General features: G+C 35.8%; 1 protein-coding gene across 1 annotated transcript in view; it reads left to right on the forward strand.

The window, feature by feature from the left end:
- DDX10 (DEAD-box helicase 10) overlaps nt 1-25150 on the forward strand; it is a 303633-nt gene that overhangs the window by 249947 nt on the left and 28536 nt on the right. Inside the window, exon 17 of the mRNA XM_055547820.1 lies at nt 21637-21773. Within this exon, the coding sequence (XP_055403795.1) occupies nt 21637-21773 (137 nt within the window). The remainder of the gene's footprint in view (nt 1-21636; nt 21774-25150) is intronic.

The raw sequence follows: 25150 nt of genomic DNA on the forward strand, positions 1-25150 counted from the left end.
ATCCATCTTGTAGTATGAGGAAGAATTTTCTTCCTTTTTAAGACTGAATAGTGTTCCACTATATGTAAATATATACCATCTTTTATTTATGTATTCATTCACTGATGGACATTTAGGTTGATTTCACCTATTGGTTATTGTGAATAGTAAATGCTGCAATGAACATGAATATCCAGTATCTCTTTGAGATTCTTTGATAATATAATGTAACTTATTATAATCAGCAGTTCTGATGCTGAAAGGCAGTGCTTCCAAACTTGTTTTTTCTTCATCCTAACCACTGTCCTACCTGTGATGATCTACAACAAAGAATCGGAGTAGATCAAAATAATGAAAAGTTTCCCAGTATTTTATTTCTGATTGCAGTATACAGTCCATATGGCATTAGCTTTATGTACAATATATTTACAGACTGCAAAATAGAAATATTGTTGAGGTACTCATAAAATAGTATCAGTAACTAGTTGCTTAATATCATTTGAAATATTTCATAAGTGAAGAAGAGCTTGCATGCCATATACACTTAAAAATACCATAGCATTCTTATTACCATATCTTGATGGTAGATGGCACATTATTTTTAAAAATGCAGATTCTCACAGATGGAGTATCACCAGTAACATGTCACTGTGTAAGAAAGCCAAGTATATATCTTAGTATAGTTATTTATAAAGTTATGCACCCAAAATATGCAAAATGTGCCACCTTGCTCTGTATAATTAATAAACAGACTCAATCAATAATGATAAGTCTAAAGTAACTGAATTTCATAATTGAAGAAAAATAACGATTGAACATTATAACCAACCTAAGACAAGAGGGATGATGCTCTGATACTAAAGGGACTTTTACTTTTTTGAGTACCTAATTTTAGTAATTCCTAATAATCCGGCTAATAGGTTTCCAATAAATCATGTTTACAACTGTATGAAAACATTTTTAAAATTCATTGAATTATTCATCATTCTCCCTAAAGAAAAGAAGATCTTGTGTTTTTTAATAGTTGGCTCCCTGTCTTGGGTTGCCAGTGGACCACGGACCGTGCATACTTTGGGAATTACAGGTCCATGACAGCAATTCTCTGTGTGCTTGAATGCTTCAAGAGTACACTGCCCACTTACAATAGTTATATGCCATTCACCTCCCTCACAGCTGTGATATATACACGGCTACGGCAGTGGTTGGCAGATAGTAAGTTGAACAAAGTCTATGTGATTTGGATAAAATAAGGTATTACTTGCTGCAGTGAGAAGTGAGGGGTGAGAGTCACAGGTGAAGTCACCCATTGCCTAAGTGAATCACATGTTGGTTGGAACAATCAAATTTCAACTCTGTATATATGCAAATAGTCATGGCAGTTACTCCATTCAAACATGACCAGTGCCGAAGAGCGACCGAGTGAATAGTGAGATGATTATGGATAGATAGATGTTTTGTGGATAAAATATAATACTTCATACTTTATTTATAAAGTGGCTCTGTAAGAGTTATTGGGTTACAATTAACTATTGACATTTTAGGTGTTTTGTTTTTTTAAAATCATAGTTTCCTAAATCAAGTCACCAAAAATTTTGTATTCTCACATGTGCTTTGAACACAAGAAAGTTCAGAACTTCAGCTGTAAGTTCTAGTCTTTGGGTATCTTCTTAAATAAACTTTGTTTTAGTCTCACTTTTTGTCTTCCTCTAGTTAACTTTCTGATCCTCACAGATGCACTGGTCTGTATTAATCCTTTTCTTTGCAGTAGAGTTCTTGAACTATCTTTATTGTTATTTTCCTCCCCCTGTGTTAAGTTATAAATTATTTTCTTTTTCAATAGACATTTGTTAACATTATTTGTTTGTCGTGGGCTAGAATTTATGGTATCCTTAGGTTATGAAGCCAATTACAGAGATCTCAGGATACATTGAGTATAGTGGTTCCCAAACTTTTGCATTTGAAAACAAACAGAAGATGAGGATTATGCATGGAGTTACCAACTCAAAATGTTTTCTGTTAGGCACATTTAAAACCACATACAAACATCATTATCATTATTTTATATAATAAAACAAATTGAAAAAGACTTACTACAGTAAAATGAAGTCCTTTTCTATGATGGCTGGCACTTTTTCACCAACCTAAAGAGACATGCACAATACTGCACAATACATGTACAAATACATGCACAAAAGATTATTTTGTAATCTTAAACTTGACCTTTACCTGGCTAAAATAATAGCTACCTAATACAGATATTTTGACTACTCAGAAATCCTAATATGTATTACTTCAAGATTCCAAACCCTGTCTACCTTTTTAGAATTATTTAGAGTACTTTGCTGCCCTTACAACAAAATAAACACCTACTTTTGTCATTTATTGAGTACTTGCATTGGCTAAGCTTGGTTCAGGTACTTTATTTCCTCTTTAATCTATAGAGTCACTGATTAGTTATTAGAAGGTACCCTTTTCTAGTTATTTTTCTAATGTTAATTTTGTATATGTACACACTTTATGTTCTGTTTTTGCTTATATTACACCTTCACCCAAAATGCCCTCCTTTGTGACTTTTACATGTCCCAATCCTTATTTATCCTGAGCATCACTTAAATAACATAGATTCTCCTAAAGAACGCTTATCACTTCCTTGTACAGGTAGACTTGGTTTGATTGCATTTTGCTTTATCATGCTTCATAGATACTGTACTTTTTGCAAAAAGGTTAATGGCAGCCCTGCGTTGAGCAAGTCTGTCAGCACTATTTTCCCAACTGCATTTGCTCACTTGGTGTCTCATTTTGGTAATTCTTGCAAAATTCTAAAACCACCACCAGCAAAAAGATGATGACTCATTGAGGGCTCAGGTGATGGTTAACATTTTTTAGCAATAAAGTATTTTTTAATTAAGAGTACATTGTTTTTTTAGACATAATGCTATTGCACACTTAATAGACTATAGTGTAAGCATAACTTGTATATGGACTGCGAAAGAAACCAAAAAATTTGTGTAAGTCACTATATTGTCATACTCAAGAGAGTATTGTGGGGGTCTGGCAACAAGCCATAATATCTCCAAGGTATGCCAGTGTTAGTATTATATGTATCCGTAAATTATTGACCCTGTTTGTCTGGAAGTACTCTTATAACTTGGACCAGATTTTGTTTCTCTTTGTATCCTGTAAAGTCTCTTACTATGTGTACCTTGCACATAATCATTCAGTACATATTTGTTGCATAAATATAGTGCAGAAGTTAACTGTTGTCCTAGATCCCTAGACCAAGTAAGACAACAGCATGTTTTTCTTTCTAAATTAAGATTTATATTGTATTAATGTGTTTTAGAGCTTAGCGTCCATTTGCATTTCCCTTATAATTAGTGATGTTGAGCATCTTTTTCATGTGTCTGTTGTCCTTCTGCATGTTTCCTTTAGAAAAATGCCTATTCAGGTTCTCAGCCCAGTATTTAATCAGGTTGCTTTTTTAAAATATTAATCGAGTTGGATGAGTTCATTGTATATTTTGGATACTAACCTCTTATCAGACATACCGTTTGCAAATATCTTCTCCCACTCAGTAGGTTGCCTTTTTATTTTGTTGATGGTTTCCTTTATGTTTGATGTAGTCTCGTTTGTTTGTATTATTATTTGGTTTTGTTTCCCTTGCCTGAGGAGACATATCCAGAAAAAATATTCCTAAGACCAATGTCAAAGAGCATACTGCTTATGTTTTCTTCAAGAATTTGTATGGTTTCAGGCCTCTAACCCATATAGATATTTAATCATTTTGAGTTTGTTATGGTGTAAAAAAATGTTCTCATTTCATTCTTTTACATGTAGCTGTCCAGTTTTCCCAACACCACTTACAGAAGAAACTATCTTTTTGCCCTTGTATATTCTTGCCTCCTGTATCATAGATTAGTTGACCATATGTGTGTGAGTTTATTTCTGGGCTCTGTTTTCTGTTCCACTGATCTTTGTGTCTGTTTTTGCCAGTGGCATATCTGATTACTTACTGAAGCTTTGTAGTGTAGTATGAAGTCAGGGAGTCTGGTACTTCAGCTTTGTTCTGTTTTCTCAAAATTGCTTTGGCCATTAGAGTCTTCTGTGATTCCATATAAATTTTAGGATTATTTGTTCTAGTTCTGTAAAAAATGCCATGGGTATTTTGATAGAGATTCCATTAAAACTGTAAATTGCTTTGAGTAGTAAGGGCATTTTAACAATATTAGTTTTTCCTATCCATAGAATATATTGCCACTTATTTGTATTGTCTTCAGTTTCCTTCATCAGTGTGAGATATCACCTCACACCTGTCAGAATGGCTGTTGTCAGAAAGATGAGAATTAAGTGTAGGCAAGTATGGGAAGAGGGAACTCTGATGCACTGTTGGTGGGAATGTAAATTGGTACAGCCACTATGAAAAACAGTATAGAGGTTCCTCAAAAAATTAAAAATATTACTAGAACTACCATATGATCCAGGAATTCTACTCCTGATTATTTATTTAAACAAAACAAAATCACTAATTAGAAAAGATATATGAAGTGTACAATGTTTATAGCAACATTGTTTACAATAAGCAAGATATGGGAACAACATAAGTGATTATCAACAGATAAGTGGATAAAGAAGATGTGGTGTACACACACACACACACACACACACACACTCAATATAGTACTACTCAGCCATAAAAAAGAATGAAATTTTGCCATTTGTGACCTGGAGGGTATAAAGCTTAGTGAAATATGTCAGACGGAAAGACAAATACTAACTACATACTTTCACTTATAGGTGGAATTTAAAAAGAGAAAATAGATGAAAGTATATAACAAAACAGAAATGGACTCATAGGTAAAGAGAACAAACTAGTGGTTCCCAGAGGGCAAAGGGTAGGGGGAGGGCCAAGATAGATGAAGCGGATTAAGTTACAAACTACTAGATATAGAGGCGATGGCACCCCACTCCAGTACTCTTGCCCAGAAAATCCCATGGATGGAGGAGCCTGGTGGGCTGCAGTCAGACATGACTGAGAGACTTCACTTTCACTTTTCACTTTTCACTTTCATGCATTGGAGAAGGAAATGGCAACCCACTCCAGTGTTGTTGCCTGGAGAATCCCAGGGACGGGGGAGCCTGGTGGGCTGCTGTCAATGGGGTCGCACGGCGTCGGACACGACTGAAGCGACTTAGCAGCAGCAGCAGCAGCAGATATAGAATAAATAAGTTACAAGGATGGATGAAAGTGGAAGTGTGAAATGAGAGTGTTAATTGCTCAGTCATGTCCGATTCTTTGCAACCCCATGGACTCCTCTATCCATGGAATTCTCCAGGCAAGAATACTGAAGTGGGTAGACATTTCCTTCACCAGGGGATCTTCCCAACCCAGGGATCAAACTCCAGTCTCCCAAATTGCAGGCAGATTCTTGACCATCTGAGCCACCAAGGAAGCTCTTAAGTGCAGGGAGTGCAGTCAATATTTTTAATAACTTTATATGGAGTATAATCTATAAAAAACATTGAATTATCATGTTGTATACCTGAAACTAATATAATATTGTAAGTCAACTATGCTTAAGTTTTTTTTTTTTTTAACTTTACAAAATTGTATTAGTTATGCCAAATATCATAATGAATCTGCCACTATTTGCAGTATTTACTTCTATGGATTTTTGACAAGTACATAGCTGTGCATCCACCACAGTTGAATATACAAGATAGTTTCAGCATCTCAAAAAAAGACTCATTCCTATTGCCTCCCCTGGGCCTTAGCTCCTGGCAATCACTGATGTGTTTTCTATCCCTATTGGTTTTTACTTTTCCAGAATTTCACAGAAGTTGAATCATTCAGTATATAGCCTTTGGGCCTGTCCTCTTTTGCTTAGCAAGTCACGTTTGAGACTCATCCACGTTGTAACGTATTCAGTCCTTTACATTGTTGAATAATATTCCATTTACCAAACTATTTACTATTTGGTTTACAAGGTAGTCTTTTTAAAAATTTATGTGTTTTTAATTGAAGGATAATTTCTTTACAATATTGAGTTCATTTCTGCCATACATCAACATGAATCAGCCATCAGTTTTAAATTTGAACTACCTGCCTTAGATACTGTGGTTCTAACACTGATATTTTTATAACCTCACTGATTTTTGTAGTTTCAATTATATTCCTTTGTGTGTAATCTTTTTTATTTTCCTAATGAATACATTGTTTCCTAAGGAAATTTAAATCTATTTCACATTTTTGCCTATGTTAGAATCGGGTTTGGATAAAACAGAAGAATACTTTACTTAAGAAGGGTAAGACCACCAAATTGTCGGAATGTCTTGCCCCAATGTGCACAATATTGTTAATGATGATCATAGGCATTTTTGTATACATCTTCACATGCTTTTCTCATTTAATACTCACAACAACCTTGAGTGGTAGATGTCAATGTTTGGATTATATAGATGAGGAAATAGAAGTTCCCTGAGTTAATCATATTCCTAAGGACAAACAGCCAGCCACTGGTGGAGCATTCAAATTGGGGTCTTATAATCCATTTTATATTAAACTCATTTGTTTATTTGTAAACTATTTGGCTTAATGAATATGAGTTTTTTTGTTTGAGTGGTCATCTTCATAGCATTTTAAAAATCAGTAGAATTTGTTGTCTGAAATACTGGGGAAATGTGAGGTCCTAGTTAGATTTCTGTTTAGTTCAAGTATCCTTAAGCAGCCCTCCTTTCATATTTTCCTTCCTTAGACATTTATATAAAGTAAAAAATTAGTAATTAATACATATGCATAGCTATTAATTTGAAAATGGCTTGTACATATTTACTGGAAAGGGGAATGGCAAACACGTCATTATTCTTGACTTGAGAACCCAATGAACAGTTTGAAAAAGCAAAAAGGTATGACACTGAGAGATGAACTTCCCAGGTCAGTAGGTGCCCAGTATGCTACTAGACAAGAATGGAGAACTAGCTCCAAAAAGAATAAAGAGGCTGAGCCAAAGCAAAAACAACACCCAGTTATGGATGTGACTGGTGATGGAAGTAAAGTCTGATGCTGTAAAGAACAATATTGCATCGGAACCTGGAATGTTAGGTCCATGAATCAAGGTAAATTGGAAGTGGTCAAACAAGAGATGGCAACAGTGAACATCGACATTTTAAGAATCAGTAAACTAAAATGGACCAGAATGGGAAAATTTAATTTGGATGACCATAATATCTACTGCCGTGGGCAAGAATCCCTTAGAAGAAATGGAGTAGCCCTCATAGTCAACAGGGCTTCCCTTGTGGCTCAGATGGTAAAGAATCCACCTGCAATGCGAGAGACCTGGGTTCAGTCTCTGGGTTGGGAAGATCTCCGGGAGAAGGGAGAGGCTACCCACTGCAGTATTCTGCCCTGGAGAATTCCATGGACTATACAGTCCATGGGGTTGCAAAGAATCAGACACGATGGAGGGACTTTCACTTTCACTCATAGTCAACAAAGAGTCCGAAATGCTGTACCTGGGTGCAGTCTCAAAAGTGACAGAATGATCTCTGTTCATTTCCAAGGCAAACCATTCCATATCACAGTAATCCAAGTCTATGCCCCAACCACTAATGACAAAGAAGCTGAGGTTGAATGGTTCTATGAAGGACCTAGAAGACTTTCTAGAACTAACACCTAAAAAAGATGTTCTTTTCATCATGGGGGACTGGAATGCAAAAGTAGGAACTCAGGAGATACCTGGAGTAACAGGCAAGTTTGGCCTTGGAGTACAAAATGAGGCAGGGCAAAGGCTAACAGAATTTTGCGAATAGAATGCACTGATCATAGCAAGTACCATCTTCCAACAATGCAAGAGACGACTCTACACATGGACGTCACCAGATGGTAAATACTGAAATCAGATTGATTATATTTTTTGCAGCAGAAGATGGAGAAGCTCTATACAGTCAGCAAAAAGAAGACCAGGATCTGACTGCGGCTCAGATCATGAACTCCATACTGCAAAATTCAGACTTAAATTGAAAATCTATAGGAAAGCTACTGTCAGAAAGATAATAAGTGGACTCAGCAAAATTGCATATACAAGATCAACATGCAGAATTCATTTGTGTTTCCGTACACCAGCAGTGAACAATATAAAATGGAAATTCCATTCCATTTACAATTCCATTTATAATAGCACTTAAGAGAATTACATACCTAGGGTAATTTTAGTTAAGGAGGTGAAAGACTTATACACATTCTGTTTTTTAGAAGTAAGTCACTAAGTACAGCCAACACTCAAGAGAGGAATAGGCTCCACCTTTTGAAAGGAGAATTATCAATAATTTTTTAACATATTTTATTAAATACTATAATGACAAGGGAAGAACATGAGGCAGCCCTCTGGCATCCTGTAAACATCTATCTTCATTTGGGTAGTGAGAATATAGGTGGAAAGAAAATATATGTGCCTGCATGTATATGTAAATTTTCACTGAACTGAGTGTGTAAGATTATGGGCTTTATGTAATACCTCAAAAAAAAGTAGATACATACAGTGGCTATTGGAGAAGGAAATGGCAACCCACTCCAGTATTCTTGCCTGGAGAATCCCTTGGACGGAGGAGCCTGGTGGGCTGCTGTCCATAGGGTCGCACAGAGTCGGACATGACTGAAGCGACTTAGCATGCATGCATGCATTTGTTTATTATTATGAGAAGAATGGCAAATTAGACTTATTTTTATTTTATTTAGTATCTTATTTAGTGTAACTTTCCTCTGAAAAGAAGAGAACAAGAAACAAAGATGGTCAATAATGGAATGTACTATTATTTAATAGACTGTTACATAGTTGAAGCATTGTCAGTATCCCATTGGGCTCTGTGAGATAAACAAGTGATTATTCCATTTAGGAAGAATAGTGAATTTTTCACAATGCAAATTTAGAAGAAGTTTTATTCTTACTAAAAGTCTTACTAAGATTAAAATGCTTAATCATAGTCTCTTCTGTCATGCTATGTTTCAGATTAAATTCTTCTTTATAGTAATGCTCAGCACACAGTAAGTATGTGGTAAATAGTTGTTGAATATTCCAAATTCTGAAGATCCTTCCAAATTTGGGATTTGCTTTTAGAGCTTTGAATATTCATGTGCAAGACCTTTGGCTGCTATTCTTAACTATGGTCACTTCCTGTATTATTTATCTTCTCTCCATAGTCTTTTAATCAAATATTCCTATTCTTTTAGAGTGCTTGGAAAAAATAGATACTCAGAGGAACTGGGCTAAGTTCTACTAGATTTGAGAGAAAAATTCTGTTTAACAGGTGGCCTTTGGGTCATTTATTCTACATGTTCCACCTGGATATTGCTTTTATCTTTCCCCAGCATTCTGCATTCCCTCTTTCTTCTCAGATTCCTATATGGTTAGGTGGCCAGAGCTCACTTGTGTTGGCTTCCTCTGATTATTCTTATTTTATAAATGCTGAATGTTAGAAAGGACAGAGAGGTTTTTGAGCAGAATCCCCATAATTAGAGAGTCCAGAATCCCTGATCAGAGTTGGAGCTTTTACTTGTAATTCAGCCAGTATGTATTAGAAGTGCAAAAGAGAAACACCTTGGCCAGATATCACAGTGCCAAATATATAAATCAGTATTCAGCTAAGGCCCAATATCACTATTATAGAATAAATTTCTAGGAGACAGAAATTGAAAATATTCAAAAATATTTTAGTTAGTATTACAACATTATTAAAATGTGAAGGGGAATCAGGCTATTACAATTTGGCATTATGGTGCAAGAACAGTAATTTCTCAGCACTCTCAGCTCCTCTTGGGCTTACCGTTCTGTACATTTGCCTTAGTGGGTAGATGTTCATTTTTAACAGGCACATTTAATAATAGTATTAATCTTTTTGTGCTCATAATTCAGAAAAAAATGTTTTCAATAATTTCTTCTCTGAGTATGTACCTGGGATTTATAGCTTTGGTAAATCTCAAAAATCAGCCTCTCTCTAATTATTGATGATGGTTGCTGTATATCAGAATTTTTCACTTATATTTCCAAATTATATACAATGGAATATCACTCAACCCTTAAAAAAACATGACATATGCCATTTGCACCAACATGGATGGACCTGGAGAGTGTCATACTGTGTGAAGTAAGTGCAACAGAGAAGAAGAGAAATCGATTGACATCCCTTATATGTGGAATCTATAAAGAAATGATACAAATGAACTTACAAAACAGAAACAGACTCACAGACTTTGAGGATGAGCTTATGGTTGCCAAGGGGAAGGATGGGAAGAGGGGATAGTTACGGAGTTTGGGATGGGCTTGTACACACTGCTATATTTAAAATAGATAACCAACATGGACTTACTGTATATAGCACATGGAACTCTATTCAGTGTTATGTGACAACCTGGATGGTTAGGGGGAGAATGAATACATATATATATGACTGAGTCCCCTTGCCATTCACCTGTAACTGTCAAAACATTGTTATTCGGCTATACCCCAACACAAAATAAAAAGTTTAAAAAAAATTAAAAACTATGAAAAATTTACATTCCAATCCAAAGAAGGGCAATGCCAAGAATGTTCAAACTACTGTACAATTGCACTCATTTCACATGCTAGCAAGGTAGTGCTCAAAATCCTTCAAGTTAGGCTTCAACAGTATATGAACTGAGAACTTCCAGATATACAAGCTGGGTTTAGAAAAGGAACCAGAGATCAAATTGCCAATATTTGTTGGATCATAGAGAAAGCAATTCCAGGAAAACATCTACTTCTGATTCATTGACTATGCTAAAGCCTTTGTGTGGATCACAACAAACTGGAAAATTCTTAAAAGAGATGAGAATACCAGACCATCTTACCTGCCTCCTGAGAAGCCTGTGTGCAGGTCAAGAAGCAACAGTTAAAATGGACATGGAACAACAGACTCATTCCACTGGGAAAGGAGTACATCAAGGCTATATATTGTCACCCTGCTTATTTAACTTCTATGTAGAGTACATGATGCAAATTGCCAGGCTGGATGAACCACAGGCTGGAATCAAGATTGCCCAGAGAAATGTCAACAACCTCAGCTATGCAGATGATACCACCCTAATGGCAGAAAGTGAAGACAAACTAAAGATTCTCTTGATGAGAGTGAAAGAAGAGAGTGAAAAACCTGGCTTAAAACTCAACATTCAAAAAACAGAGATCATGGCATCTGGTCCCATCACTTCATGGCAAACAGATGGGGGAAAAATGGAAACTGTGACAGATTTTAATTTCTTGGGCTCTAAAATCACTATACACTGTGACCGCAGCCATGAAATTAAAAGATGCTAGCTCTTTGGAAGGGAAGCTATGACAAATCTAGACAGCATATTAAAAAGCAGAGACATTACTTTGCTGACAAAGGTCCGTATACTAAAAGCTGTGGTTTTTCCAGTAATGATGTTCGGATCTGAGAGTTGGACTGTAAAGAAGGCTGAGTACTGAAGAATTGATGCTTTAGAACTGTGGTGCTGGAGAAAACTCTTGAGTCCCTTGGACTGCAAGGAGATCTCAGTCCTGAAGGAAATCAACCCTGAATATTCATTGAAAGGACTGATGCTGAAACTGAAGCTCCAATACTTTGGCCACTTGATGTAAAGGGCTGACTCACTGGAAAAGACCCTGAAGCTGGGGAAGATGGAAGGTGAGAGGAGAAGGGGGTGACAGAGAATGACATGGTTGGATGGCATCACTGAATCAATTGACATGCGTTTGAGCAAACTCTGGGAGATAATGAAGGACAGGGAAGCCTGGTGTGCTGCAGTCCATGTGGTCACAAAGAGTTGAACACAACTTAAGAGACTGAACAATAACAAATGCTTGCTTAGAAAGTTGTGTTGAAATATTACTAGTGAGAACAGAGTGTTGTTTGAATACCTCATTTTCTCTGAAATTTTCTTCACAATTTTTATATTCTTGCTTAGAGTCAAAAATAGTTTATCTTGTGTTTTGGAATTTTCCCTACTTGTGAAATTTTGAGGTGTCAGAATTGACATTCTGCTTTTAATTCATACAATATGGGGAGATTGCTTTTTAAAAATGGAATTTTTAAAAGTGGGATTATATAACCAAAATATAAATGCAGTCCTTAAAGCTTATTTTTATGAATGCTATATGGCATATAGGAAGGCAATAAAGATAATTCTCTGTATTTAAACTGATTTCCTCACTAACACACAGACTGACAAGCAAGAATGCCCACTCATTCCTTAATCCATTACGTGAATGTAGCTTCCACCTCCACTTCTTAGTAAAGTGGTTGAAATGGAGTCTCATTCCCTTTCATTTTGCAAACATTTAAGGTCTTTGCCCTAACAAAATCTACTATGCCACTAAGGGATGATCTCTTACTTTTTGTATAGTATAAGGAAATAATCTATTCTCCATCACTTCGCATCAGCCCTCCTCTCCATTTCTGAGAAATGTTCTACAGTTTTATAGCTTTGTTTTTTCTTTTAGTAAAGCTTCAAGAGTATTATACTTCTTATTGAGATACTTTGTGCTCTCTCAATTTTAATAGAATTTCGTTTTTGCTTTTGCTGTGAATGCTCTCAGAAAAAGAGATAAGGGAAATACAGCATGTATAGCATCATATTTAAGGATATGTTTATGCCTCTTTATGTTGCCTATCAGAGTAATTTTATGTAATATTTTAAAGTTTTAAACTTCTTAAATATAAGACCCTGACTCATTCATTTTTGCATACCTATTATGGGCTAAGTATACTAAGCACTCCAAAAATGGTTATTAATTCAAGCTGAAGGGAGTGCTTGAGGTTTCTGTATTTTTTGAATGAATGTAATAGTCATGAGTTTGATCATAGTTGTCTATAGAAATAAGCAGCTTCTTTATGTATGTATAAACCCTCAGTGTGTGTACAGACTCTAACATGAAGTTTTCTTTAAGCCCAAATACTTTAAACTTTATGCTTGAGAAATCTGAAATATTAATAACCAACTGTTATTAATAAAAACCATCTGATTTTTATTAATAAAGTTTTATTAATAAAAATTTCATATGATCAGATTTCTGGTGTTACACCCTTATAAGTACTTACTTATATACTCAGTAGTTAATAATAAATAGTACTGTATTCCACTTTAATATTTTCACATTAAATACCTATTTATCAAATATTGAGAAGCTGTTCTGTGTTTTTAACTATAGTAATGAGCATTGTTAAAAATGTTCACAGAAAACTGTTTAGGTGATGGAAACTTTAACATTTCATGAAGTGGACAATCTCCTTTTGGAGAATTGCAAAACAGGGCAGAAGGCAGGAGGTTTTTATAGGATGAAGAATAAAGAACAAGGAAGAGAAAAATTGAAGATATCTGATTGATTGGGGCCACATAATCATAACCTTGTTTGGAGTGAGAAGGACCAGAATGGACTTGGCATTTGGGGATTGTCTGACTGGACATAGAGCATTTCTGGTCAGGTGGAACATTTACGGGGACATGGAAGTTGTCTAAGTTTGGTTTGCTGATATGGCACTCTCGGCAGAGCAGCTCTGTCTTGGGCCTAGAAATTTATTTCAGTAGTGATAACACAATGTGGCCTCTACTGTCTTGAAACTTACTGCCTAGGAAAGGATGAATACAATGAATTTACTCTAAGTATAAGCACTTAAGAGAAATCTACAGGATGTTTTACTAAGGAGGTGATGTTTAGAAATGTTTAATCTGATACCTGAATACTTAAGTTAACCAGTTTGGTATAATAATATGTATTTGGTCTTTGCCCCTGGTTCCTGACAATGAAGTCAAAAGTTTTAGCCCGTGAAATCTCCTAAGTGATGGAAATGTCTTCCGTTGTTCATATTCAACATACTTTTAAGCTAATGAAGTGACTCAGGGTGGGATTTCTAGATAGCTTCAAAGTAGGGACTGGTCATTAGAAAGACCAAGCTCATGATGGCCCTGTCCCCTTTCATGAGAAGAGGTGAGCCTGGAAATTGAGTTACAAGAACACTTGAACAAGATTCCGAGAATTTCCAGGTTGGTCAGTGTTTTGATATGCTGGGAAGGTGACCCACTTGTAGAAGGCATGACAGGTCTCCACCCCATCCCCCCTACATACTTTACCCTATGCATCTCTTATATCTGGCTATTGCTGAGTTATATCCTTTAAATAAATAAGCTGGTAATCATAAGTAAAGCACTTTCCTGAGTTCTAGAGAATTGTCAGACCTCAGGAGGCATTACGAGAATCCCTGAATTTGTAGTCGGCCAGGTAGAATTGCAGGCTGCTTGGTGACTGCATTTTGCAGCTGGCATCTGAAGTATGGAGTCTTGTGGGACTGAGCCCTTTACCCATGGGATCTGTGCTAACTCTCCATACTATCAGAATTTAGTTGAATTGATAAGACACTCATTTGACAGTGAAGACTTAGTATTGAAAATAAACCACATGTTTGGGGTCAGAAAACACTACAAACCAGACAAAGGGAAGTAGAAGAAGATTCTAGTAGAGAAGTAGCAAGTATGCAGATTCTCAGGTGGGACAGGTCTTGATTTGTTCCAGGATCTGAAAGTGTGGCTTCAAAGGTTATAAGCAGATGATAAACAAGATCAGATTTGAAACTTATTTTTTAAAAAATTCCAAAGACAGCACTTGACTTGACCCTCCAGGATGTCTGGCTCTAGGTGAGTGGTCATACCATCGTGGTTATCCAGGTCATTAAGACCTTTTTTGTACAGCTCTTCTGTGTATTCTTGCCACCTCTTCTTAATATCTTCTGCTTCTGTTAGGTCCATAATATTTCTGTTCTTTATTGTGCCCATCTTTGCATGAAATGTTCCCTTGATATGTCTGATTTTCTTGAAGAGATCTCTAGTCTTTCCCATTCTATTATTTTCCTCTTTCTTTGCATTGTTCAGTTAAGAAAGCATGGCATCCAATCCCATCAGTTCATGGCAAGTAATTGGAGAAAAACTTGAAACAGTGACAGAGTTCATTTTCTTGGGCTCTAAAATCACTGCAGACAGTGACTGCAGCCATGAAATTAAAAGATGCTTGCTCCTTGGAAGAAAAGCTATGATGGACCTAGACAGCGTATTCTTTGCCGACAAAGGTCTGTATAGTCAAAGCTATGGTTTTTCCAGTAGTCATGTACGATGTGAGAAGTTGGACTATAAGGAGGGCTGAGCACTGAAGAATTGATGCTTTTGAACTGTAGTGCTGAGAAGACTCTTGAGAGTCCCTTGGACAGCAGGGATATCAAACCTGTCAGTCCTAAAGGAAATGAACCCTGAATATTCATTGGAAGGACCGATGCTGAAGCTGAAGCTCCAGTACTTTGACCAGCTGATGCGAAGAGCTGACTCATTGGAAAAGGCCCAGATGCTGGGAGAGATTGATAGCAGGGGGAGAAGCGGGTAACAGAGAATGAGATGGTTGTATGGCATCATCGACTCAATGGACATGAGTTTGAGCAAACTCCGGGAAATAGTGAAGAACAGAGAAGTCTGATGCACTGCAGTCCATGGGGTCACAAAGAGTTGGACATGACTGACTGAACAGCAACAACAAATGACAACACAAAATTGGAGTGGTTAGAAGAATGGTTACAGGGAGACTGATTAGGAAGCTGGTTGCAGTGTTCCAAAGAACAGAGAGGAACCATGTGGGAGACAAGGGTGGTAAGAGTGGAGATGGTCACATACAAGATGACGCAGAAAGCTTATGTGTCTTTTGAAGCTTATAAAATATTCTTATTTCTGAAGAAATAATTATACAGGTAGTAAAGTCAAAGCTTTGTTAGTGAAAGTTGGGATTCAGGTGATGTAGGAGAAGACCTAGCATATGTACATATTGGTCTGACCTTGGTTAAGCTGTTTAATCATCTGAATCACATTTTCTTAATTTTGAAAATGAGAACAATCATTCTTTTTCTTCCTACTTCATAGAGTTTGAAGATGAAGTAAGGTAATGTATGTCAGAGCACTTCATAAATTTGTAGGAGAATGTGGCTTCTGATCTGTATTTCTTCTACTCATCAAAACTGAAAGCAAAATAAAAGCTAGTTGGATTACATTTCTTTTTTGGATATTTTCATCTGCCCTACTTATAATTGAGTCCTTATTTCAGGAACAGTCAGTTCATAGAGGTGCCCCTGATCTCTTTCTGTGTATGAACTACATTAATTTCTCAGTCTTAAAAGAGGAGTGTGGGGTGTGGGCGTAACTGTAGGGCTTCTTGTTTCATTTTGAGCTGGGAGGGAGAAGAGAGATGGGAGTGATTAGTCAGCAAGGGAGGAATTGTTGCAACTTCCAACCTGGCAGTACCTGAAGAGAAAGAGGCATGTTGACAGCCCAGATCCAGGTTGCATTCTGCCAGTTGTTAAACATTTAGCAGGGCTAGTGGAGTCGATTCATTGTTGATTAGATGCTCCCCCGAAATAGAAGAATGTGGCTTTCAGTTTAGTGTTTGTGTGGGTAACTATCCTAGAACAGTTATTTTTATCATCAGGGCAGAGACCTTGTCTTATTCACTGCTACATCCCCAGTACCTAACAGTATATCTGTACTGTGTCTCCTTAATAAAATCTTGTTGAAGGAAGACATTTTTTGTAAAGCATCTTCATAATATTTACTAAACTTTCTTAGATCATACTTAACATGTACAACTATGCTTATGAACTTTTTTTTTTTGATTCTCTGAATCAGTCTGATTCTCTGATATGTACTTTATATATATATATATATATATGTATGTATGTATGTATATACACATATACCCATGTGGTCCACAGAGTCTAGTTGGTTCTCCCTTCTTAACATCTCTCATACCTATTGCCCACCTCCATCTCCACTGCCACTTCCTTCATTGAATCCCTTGCCTTACCTGGATTGTTATATCAGTAGTTTTAAACTGATATCCTACTTTCAGATCTTATACCCTCCAGCCTCCCTTCCCATTGCTGCCAGAGTGCAGCATCTATAAGATACAAATTTTAGTCTCCTGTATTTGAGTATTTAAGGATACTTAAATACTTCCTTTTTACTTAGAGCAATGAGTTTCCAGCTGTGATTTTCTAACAGACTTATATGTCATCTGCAAGGTGATAGATGTGTCATAGTATCTGTGCTGTCTCTCATGAAAAAGTCCAGAGAGAGATAAAAGCCATATTTATATATTAGCTTTTATTTATTTTTTTTAATTTTATTTTATTTTTAAACTTACATAATTGTATTAGTTTTGCCAAATATCAAAATGAATTAGCTTTTAAATGGTTCATGGAATCACAAGGATAGAGCAAGACAGAGCAGCTAAAATGTCCAGTGTCCATTGTTTTTTTTTGCTACTTTATATAACTAGCGGAGAAGGCAGTGGCACCCCACTCCAGTACTCTTGCCTGGAAAATCCCATGGATGGAGGATCCTGGTGGGCTGCACTCCATGGGGTCGCTAAGAGTCGGACACGACTGAGCGACTTCACTTTCACTTATATAACTAGAAAGAACATACTTTTAAGCTAGATTTTGCCAGAAAGACACTCAGTACTTTTGTCTAGAATGTTTTCATCATGGAAATACCCTCTTTCCTTAGTTGCTTTTATTTATGCTTTGTCAGTTTGTTGTAGATGATAGGTTTTGTTTATTTTTAATAGCTTAAAAATGGCAACCCACTCCAGTATTCTTGCCTGGAGAATCCCATGGACGGAGGAGCCTGGTAGGCTACAGTCCATGGGGTCACAAAGAGTCGGACACAACTGAGTGACTTCACTTTCACTTTTCTCTTTATTAATAGAGGCATGTTGTACCTGTTAATACAAATATTATACATTTTTATAGTTACATATTTCTAACCCTTCAATGAATGAACTAAAAGAAAAAAGATCAATATGCATATGTCTTTATCCATCATCTCTATACTTCTAGTAGGTTGAAATTGTGTTTCTAAAAGGAATTATTGCCAACTTAAATTTATTTGTTATTGTCATGAACTGAGGAGTATAATGCAGTACAGACAGTATGGTGTAATATCAACAGTGGATCTTCTTATAGATCAGGAAATAGCAAGACCTGAATGTTGGTAGTTCAAGAGAGTCATGGTAATACAAGTCCTAATAATATTTTATCCCTTTAAAAATAAATTTTCATCATTTTGAATTAGTATTTTCCTTTTATCAAGTAGATAAACATGTTTATGTTTATCAAATAGATAAACATGTACAATGGAATATTGAGTTTATTTCATATTATATTATACTTATTTTATGAAGGTCATTTTATAGTAAATTTTAAAGAAGCATATTCAGTGATTTTAGGTATTAAAATACCTAATAATAGCTGAGTACTATGGGTTAGAGAGAATTTGCAGTTTGAATCCAAGCAAGGTAATTCTCTATTAGAATGGAAATCTAATAATCCTCAGAAAAACCTAAGGGAATTCAGTGTTTCTATAATACATTATCTACAGTGTCTAGTTTTCTACAAAAATACAAAACATGTAGTTAAGCAGAAAATTGTGACCCATGGCCAAGAAAAAATAGTCAATAGAAACTCGTTAGCCCAGATTTGAATTTATCAAAGATTTCAGTGCAGCTATTTTAAATGGTAAAAGGATTAAGAGAAAACATGTTTGAATAATTAAAAGAAAATATAGGTATGTGAATAAACAGGTAGGTAGCCTCCCCAGAGCGAGAATATAACCCATGGAAATGATGGAAACAAATATAATCAAAACGAAAAGAAACGTCGTCTTAGACCTGAAAGCACAGTTACTGTAAAGTTTTGCTGGGTGGTCTGAAAAATGGTTGAAATTGTCAGGAAAAAAAAAAACAACAGCAGCAGCAGACCTGGTGACTCAGTAGAAATGACCCTTTGCAAAGAACAGAAAGGAAAAAGATTGAAGAAAAATGAGCAAAACTAAGAGAACTGTGAAGTAGTCTAATACACAATTTTTTGCAATCATGGAAGGAATGGTGAGAAAGAGGCATAAAAATATTTGAAGAAATAATAGCCAAAAGCTTCCCAAATTTAGTGTAAAGCATTGATGAATCTAAGAGGAATGTAGAACCTGAAGAAAGATGAATATAAAGGAAAACCTTTCTTAGACACATCGTAGTCTAACTGCTTTATGATAAAGAGAAAATTTTGAAAGCAGCCAGAGGAAAACAACATTTGTTGCTTACATGTCAAGGGAAAAAAAAAAAAATTGAAATTATTTCTTGCTAATGAAAAGTCCCAAACATTTAAGAAAAAAATTATGCTGTGTGCTCAGTCATGTCCAACTCTTTGTGATCCCATGGACTGTAGCCTGCTAGGCTCCTCTATCCATGGAATTTTCCAGACTAGAATACTGGAGTGGGTTGACATTTCCTACTCCGGGGAATCTTCCGACCCAGGGATTGAACCTCTGTCTCCTGCATCTCCCTGCATTGGCAGGCAGATTCTCTACAATGCCACTAGGAAAAAATGAGAATTTTGGAAAACTTATATCCACTAATAGCTTTCCAATACTTTGAAAGACATTTTTAAATGATACTGATTAATATTAAGAAATATGATTTTAAAAAATATTGTATAGTTGAAATGTGTTAACGTTTGAAGAACCACATAAGGAAGACATGGATATTTTAGTGAATCATTATTTTCCAAATGACCAATGCACAGTGTTATGAAGTCATTCACTAATTAAAAAAAGATTCATTCAAAGTGCAAAGTAGACCTATGGATTTTAATGTAACAGGATGTAGAAAGTGTCTTAATAGTGGCTTCAGATTCCACATTGGAAGACTTTTTAAGAAACTAACATTCATCGATACTTATTGTATAATATCAAAGGAGAAGAAAGAACTACGTAGACCTATCTTAAAAGGCTACTAAATGACTTTTCCCTTTCCCATCTCTGAGAGACTGGAATTTTCTGCATATATTTCAACCAAAACAACATATTGAATACAAAAGCAGATATAAGAATCCAAATATCTTCTTCTGAGCCAGACATTAAGAGATTTGTTTAAAATGTAAAACATAGTTCTTTTGTTTTTGAATTTGTAGCTATTTTCATAAAACACTATGTTAACATATGTTAATATATAGTGATACAGAGTTTATTATTATTGCTTTTAAATTAATGAAGTTTTTAAAATTCTGAGTGTAAACTTCTAATACAGTAAATGATATAAGATATAATCAACATTAACACAAGCTCTTTGGACCAAAAAAGCTTAAGATTTATTGGGTTGACCAAATAGTTTGTTCAGAAAACCCAAACCAATTTTTTGGCCAACAGAATACTTTGGTAATTCTCTGTCTGCACCTTTTAGATAGCAGATTCCTTTGAGAGCATCAGACTGGAAAATTGGAATATCTTGTAACTTGGGAGATTAGTGTTCTTCAGTACATGATGACATTCAGTTTTTGTTGATATCCTTGATTATTTTCAAGTGGACCATATAGTAATATGTTGTTGAGTGTGCTGCTTACTGCCTCTGAGGGCAGCCTTTTCTTTTTCCCTTCTGATACTTGTTTCCAGACCCTTTATTTTTAGCAGGGAATTTTACCAGGAAAGCAATAAGGGACTTTTACAGTGTGACTAATCCTTATTTTCTTTACTTCTACCTCCTTTTGTTATGTTTAGAGGTTATCAAGGGAAAGCTGTTCAAAAAGTGTTAGCAGACTTCAGGCTTCAGTAGAGGCCTACACAGTCAATAGCCGTGATATTCTGAGTTGTTATTCAGTTTCTGGGAAAGAACAGTAAACATTTGAAATCAAAGAATCATTGAATCATATGGTGTAAAGAAAATTTATAAAGTGTACCCAGTAAGAGAGATTCATCCAGAATTGTTTTTTAGTCCTGCTTACTGCTTATAATCTGTTAAATGCACGTGACAATGTTTGATTTCTTATCTACCAGGTGACAAAACCAATTTGCCAAAGATAAATTTATTATAAGGGATGTTCATTACATAAAATGTGTAGTAAATTTATTTTAATTTTGCATTACTTTGGTCTTTGACAAAAATAAACCATTGCAGAACAAAGTAAAAAAAGCCTACCTACCTACCTACCTACTTACATGAAACTATGAAACTGGATAGTTTCAACTTTCTGTATCTTGGTATTCATCCTATTTTTTTTTCATCGTTCTTAGTGACTTTGTATACTTACTTTGAATTTAGAAGGTCCCTTACTATTAATGAGTTTGTAAAGATTTGATTGTCATTTTAAGGCTTACTGTGGTTATAAAATTATCAGGCAAATGTTCCTGTATGCTCTCATTTGGCTTTTTATATCTTTACCTAATATTTTTGGTAGCCTTGAAATTTGCATAGTGAACAGGAGCACTAAAACAGATTTATTTTATACTTTTATTTCCTTGATAGTTGAGTAACTTGGAAGTAATTAAACTGTCAAATTTTTCCTATATTGCATATAAGGGACTTAATAATGATTTACTTTTTGAACCATATTTTGTTTTACTTTTGAAATGATGTGGTTTTTTCCCCTCAGTGCAAATGATTATGGTTCTGAAAGTCACATAGAGGCCTTCACTAGAATAGAAGACTTCTAATTTGAGGATCTCAATTAGCAGTATTTATTTGGGGCTAGAAATAAGACCTGATTATTTATCAGCTGTTTTCTTAAACCACAGTTTTCCTTGTGTTTTCTTAGGCTAGAGATGAAGAGGAAGCCTTTCTGGATTGGAGCAATGATGATGATGATGGATTTGATCCAAGCACACTTCCAGATCCAGATAAGTACAGAAGCTCTGAAGAGTCAGATAGTGAAGATATGGAAAATAAAATCAGGTATGTTTTTACTGTTGGTAATATTAAGACTAGGAATCTTCTCCTTTTAATAAATTCAAAAGATATGTGGAGACAAACATCTCATGCTCTTCTCATTGTTTTAGAGGCCCTTCTACTGTTCATACCTGTTTAACAGATATATGGGTGATAAAGAGTTGTATCTTTTTCTTGGTCTATTCTTTTCTTCTCTCTGTTTTTGAATCTTTATGCTTAAGTATTTGATCCACTAGGATATATTTATTGCAAACAGATAAGATTTTATTTTGATTTACTGATGAGATTATTGTTAAAAATTATCTCTGAATTTTTAAATCACATTCTTTGATATAAAAGTAAGAAACACATGAAATAATGGACAACTCATATGTAAACAGCCCTGTCTCAAATGTGGACTTATTTGTTGCCATGCCAAAAGCAGAAATGTAATGAACTGAATGACCTGCTCAGCACTTGTTTTCAGAGTACGATGTATTAGGTTATATTGAAATTCTGTTGATTTAAAAGTTGAGAATATTGAGCTGCATGGACATTCTAAATCAATGAGCCTATTGAGGCACAAGGAGGATGCTAATGCTGGATGAAGTTAATGTGATTGAAGGGGAGAGGAGACTGGTTGGAACCCCTCAAGTGCTAGCCTGAAAAGTTTGGAGTTGAAAAAAAATAGGCCCCAGAGAGCTGTATAATCTGGCTTTAAGCATTATGAAGAGGTCTCAAAAAAGATTATCCCCCTTAGAGAAATGATATGGCGAGATCATTTCATTTACTCTTTATTTTAATCTTCTGCTGATCTAGACATAGAATTATTTTATAATAGTGAAAATGACCCATCCAAAACGCAGTCTTCCCATGTGATGCCAGAAACTTGAGATTTTTACTGTTGGACAACTCGGTTATGGATATAGTAGCGCTCCTAACCCAAGAAGCATCACAGGTGAAAACAGTTTGTTAGGATTTAGAAAAAATATGTAAATGATAAGGGTTAAATAGTTTAGGTCCAGAGCATAATGTTAATCTTTAGAAATTGACCTCTAAGAGTAAATACCTGTATTCTGCTTCAGAGTTTCTTGGTGCACATGTCCAGACTTTGATGAGCTATCAGTATGGTTAAATTTGTTGCCCTTTTTATTCTTATATAAATGCCCTTCTTTCAGAGTGATTTCTGGGATCTCCATTTCGATAGGTGGGGTTTTAACACACATGACTTTATATCAGTAACTTCCAAATGCTCTGTGTAATTTTTCTCTCTGAAGGGAAATTTAATTGGTTCTTACAGTTTGTTATTTGGCCATGTTTTCCATATCTCGCTAACATAACTTGAAAGCATAGGGCCAACTTTTGAAGTCATTGGTAAGATGACAGCAGTCCTTCTGTATCTGATTTGTAAGGATTTTTTTTCTAACATTTTTGGTAGCTTCTGAGTTGTCCCTAATCTTCAGACAGCAGACATTTCGTTTCATTCTTTTGGCGTTTCTTACCCTCTCAGTGACATTTCTCTGCTACCTCCTAGTTAATATGACTTCTTCTCTTAGTTTCACGTTTCGTCCTTTTAATTAGCCTGTAAATGCTTTGTAGCCAGAAACTCTTTTTATATCAGCACATTCAGCTCCAGCCTCTACTCATCTCTCCAACATTAATGTAATAGGCACAGAGAAAGGCCCTGAAATAGTTGCATTGATTAATTAATTGAGGAAGGAGATTTATAGAGTAAAAGAGAGAAGTATAATGGTAAGCAACTATACAACTGATCCTAATAGCTTAAATGAGACAAGAAATGACAGAATATGTTGTTGGAGAACTGGAAGAAGCCAGGTTCAGATAGTGTAATGGTGATGGACAAGACAGTAGGAATACCTTGAGAGATGCCAAAGCATCTAATTCAGTGGCAAGGGTTTAGATGGGAAATTTTTTTTTTATTATTTCATGTGTTTCGTTTTGGCTGTGCTCAGTCTTCACTAGTCTTCTTTGCAGTGGACGGGTTTCTCACTGCGGTGGCTTCTGTTGTTGTGGAGCACAAGCTCTAGGGTGCACAGGATTCAACAGTGTGGTTCCTGGGCTTTAGAAAACTAGTTGTGGTACACAGGTTTAGTTGGTTCATGGTGTGTAGGATTGTCTGGATCAGGGATCAAACTCATGTCTCCTGCATTGGCAGGTGGATTCTTTACCACTGCACCACCAGGAAAGCCCCAGATCAGAAATATTTAAGCATTATGTAAAAATTAAAATAGTTTTAAGTGCAGGCATAACTGGAAACTACACTAGCAGAGATTGAAAGGAATTGAAAAACTTTGGTTTTAAGCCAAAGAGAAATTGTCTTTTGTTGAAAAGAATATCAACAAAGCCTTTATTCCATTAGTGCATTTAGGGGCTTCCTAGAAGTTTCATCTTTTGTATGAGCACAGTAATTGTCTAGTCCAACCTCCTCCTCTCAGATGAAAAAAACGAGCTTTCAAAGGATAAAATAATTTGTCTGTGATCACAGTACAAGTTAAGGACAGATCAGTGTAATCTGCCTGAATCAAATTGATTCCTTGGTTCTAAGACTCCAATCAGCTTACATAGAATTACTCAGGCATTAGGAGAGATAGCTCAGGAAAACTATATCGAGACAAATGTAGTGTTATTTGACTGAAGATCTGATCCATGGACTAATAGGATAGATTTGACTGGACCATGGTTTTCCAGCCTCAGCACTACTGATATTGTGGCCCAGACGATTCTTTGTTTTGAGGGGTTTGGGGTGGCTGTAGACTGTTTAGCATCATCCTCTACCACTAGCACCTCCTCAGTTGAGATAAGAATTATTTTCAGACATTGCCAGATATCCTTTGGGGAGGAAATTCTCTCACAGTTGGACAACCACTGGACTAAACCCCAGGATGGCAGAATGTATCACTAGTGCCTTAATTGCCCAATCCCTCATCCAAGGTAGGCTTTGTATTCTGTCCATTTAGCCCTAGCAGCCCTCCTCAGACTGGGCCATCAATCATTTGGGATCAGTATACAAGATAAAACCTGTTTTCCATTCCTGGTCTAGAGGGTAAGGTTTAGGGTAATTTGCAAGTAATAGTCTGCATGGGAAACTTACACTCTCATTTTCTCTTCTCTCTTGAAATTACTTTAGTGGCAATGAATAAAGATACATGTAAACTAGAACCACATTGTTTTAAATAAGAGAAGGTATTCACAAGTAAATTCACACTGCACTAGAATTTTGACAGTAGTAATTGCTTCTGCTGTGCGTAATGATAGCACCAATACAATCTCCTTGTATTGTTCAGTTTTGCTATATCTTTGTTTCTTTGCCTCTGATGAACATGACTAAATGCTAAGATTTTGTGACATTAGCTTTAGACGATCCTCCTGGCTTGTTCACCGGG

This window comes from Bubalus kerabau, chromosome 15 (genome assembly GCF_029407905.1).
Source record: "Bubalus kerabau isolate K-KA32 ecotype Philippines breed swamp buffalo chromosome 15, PCC_UOA_SB_1v2, whole genome shotgun sequence".
NCBI classification, from domain to species: Eukaryota; Metazoa; Chordata; class Mammalia; order Artiodactyla; family Bovidae; genus Bubalus; species Bubalus kerabau.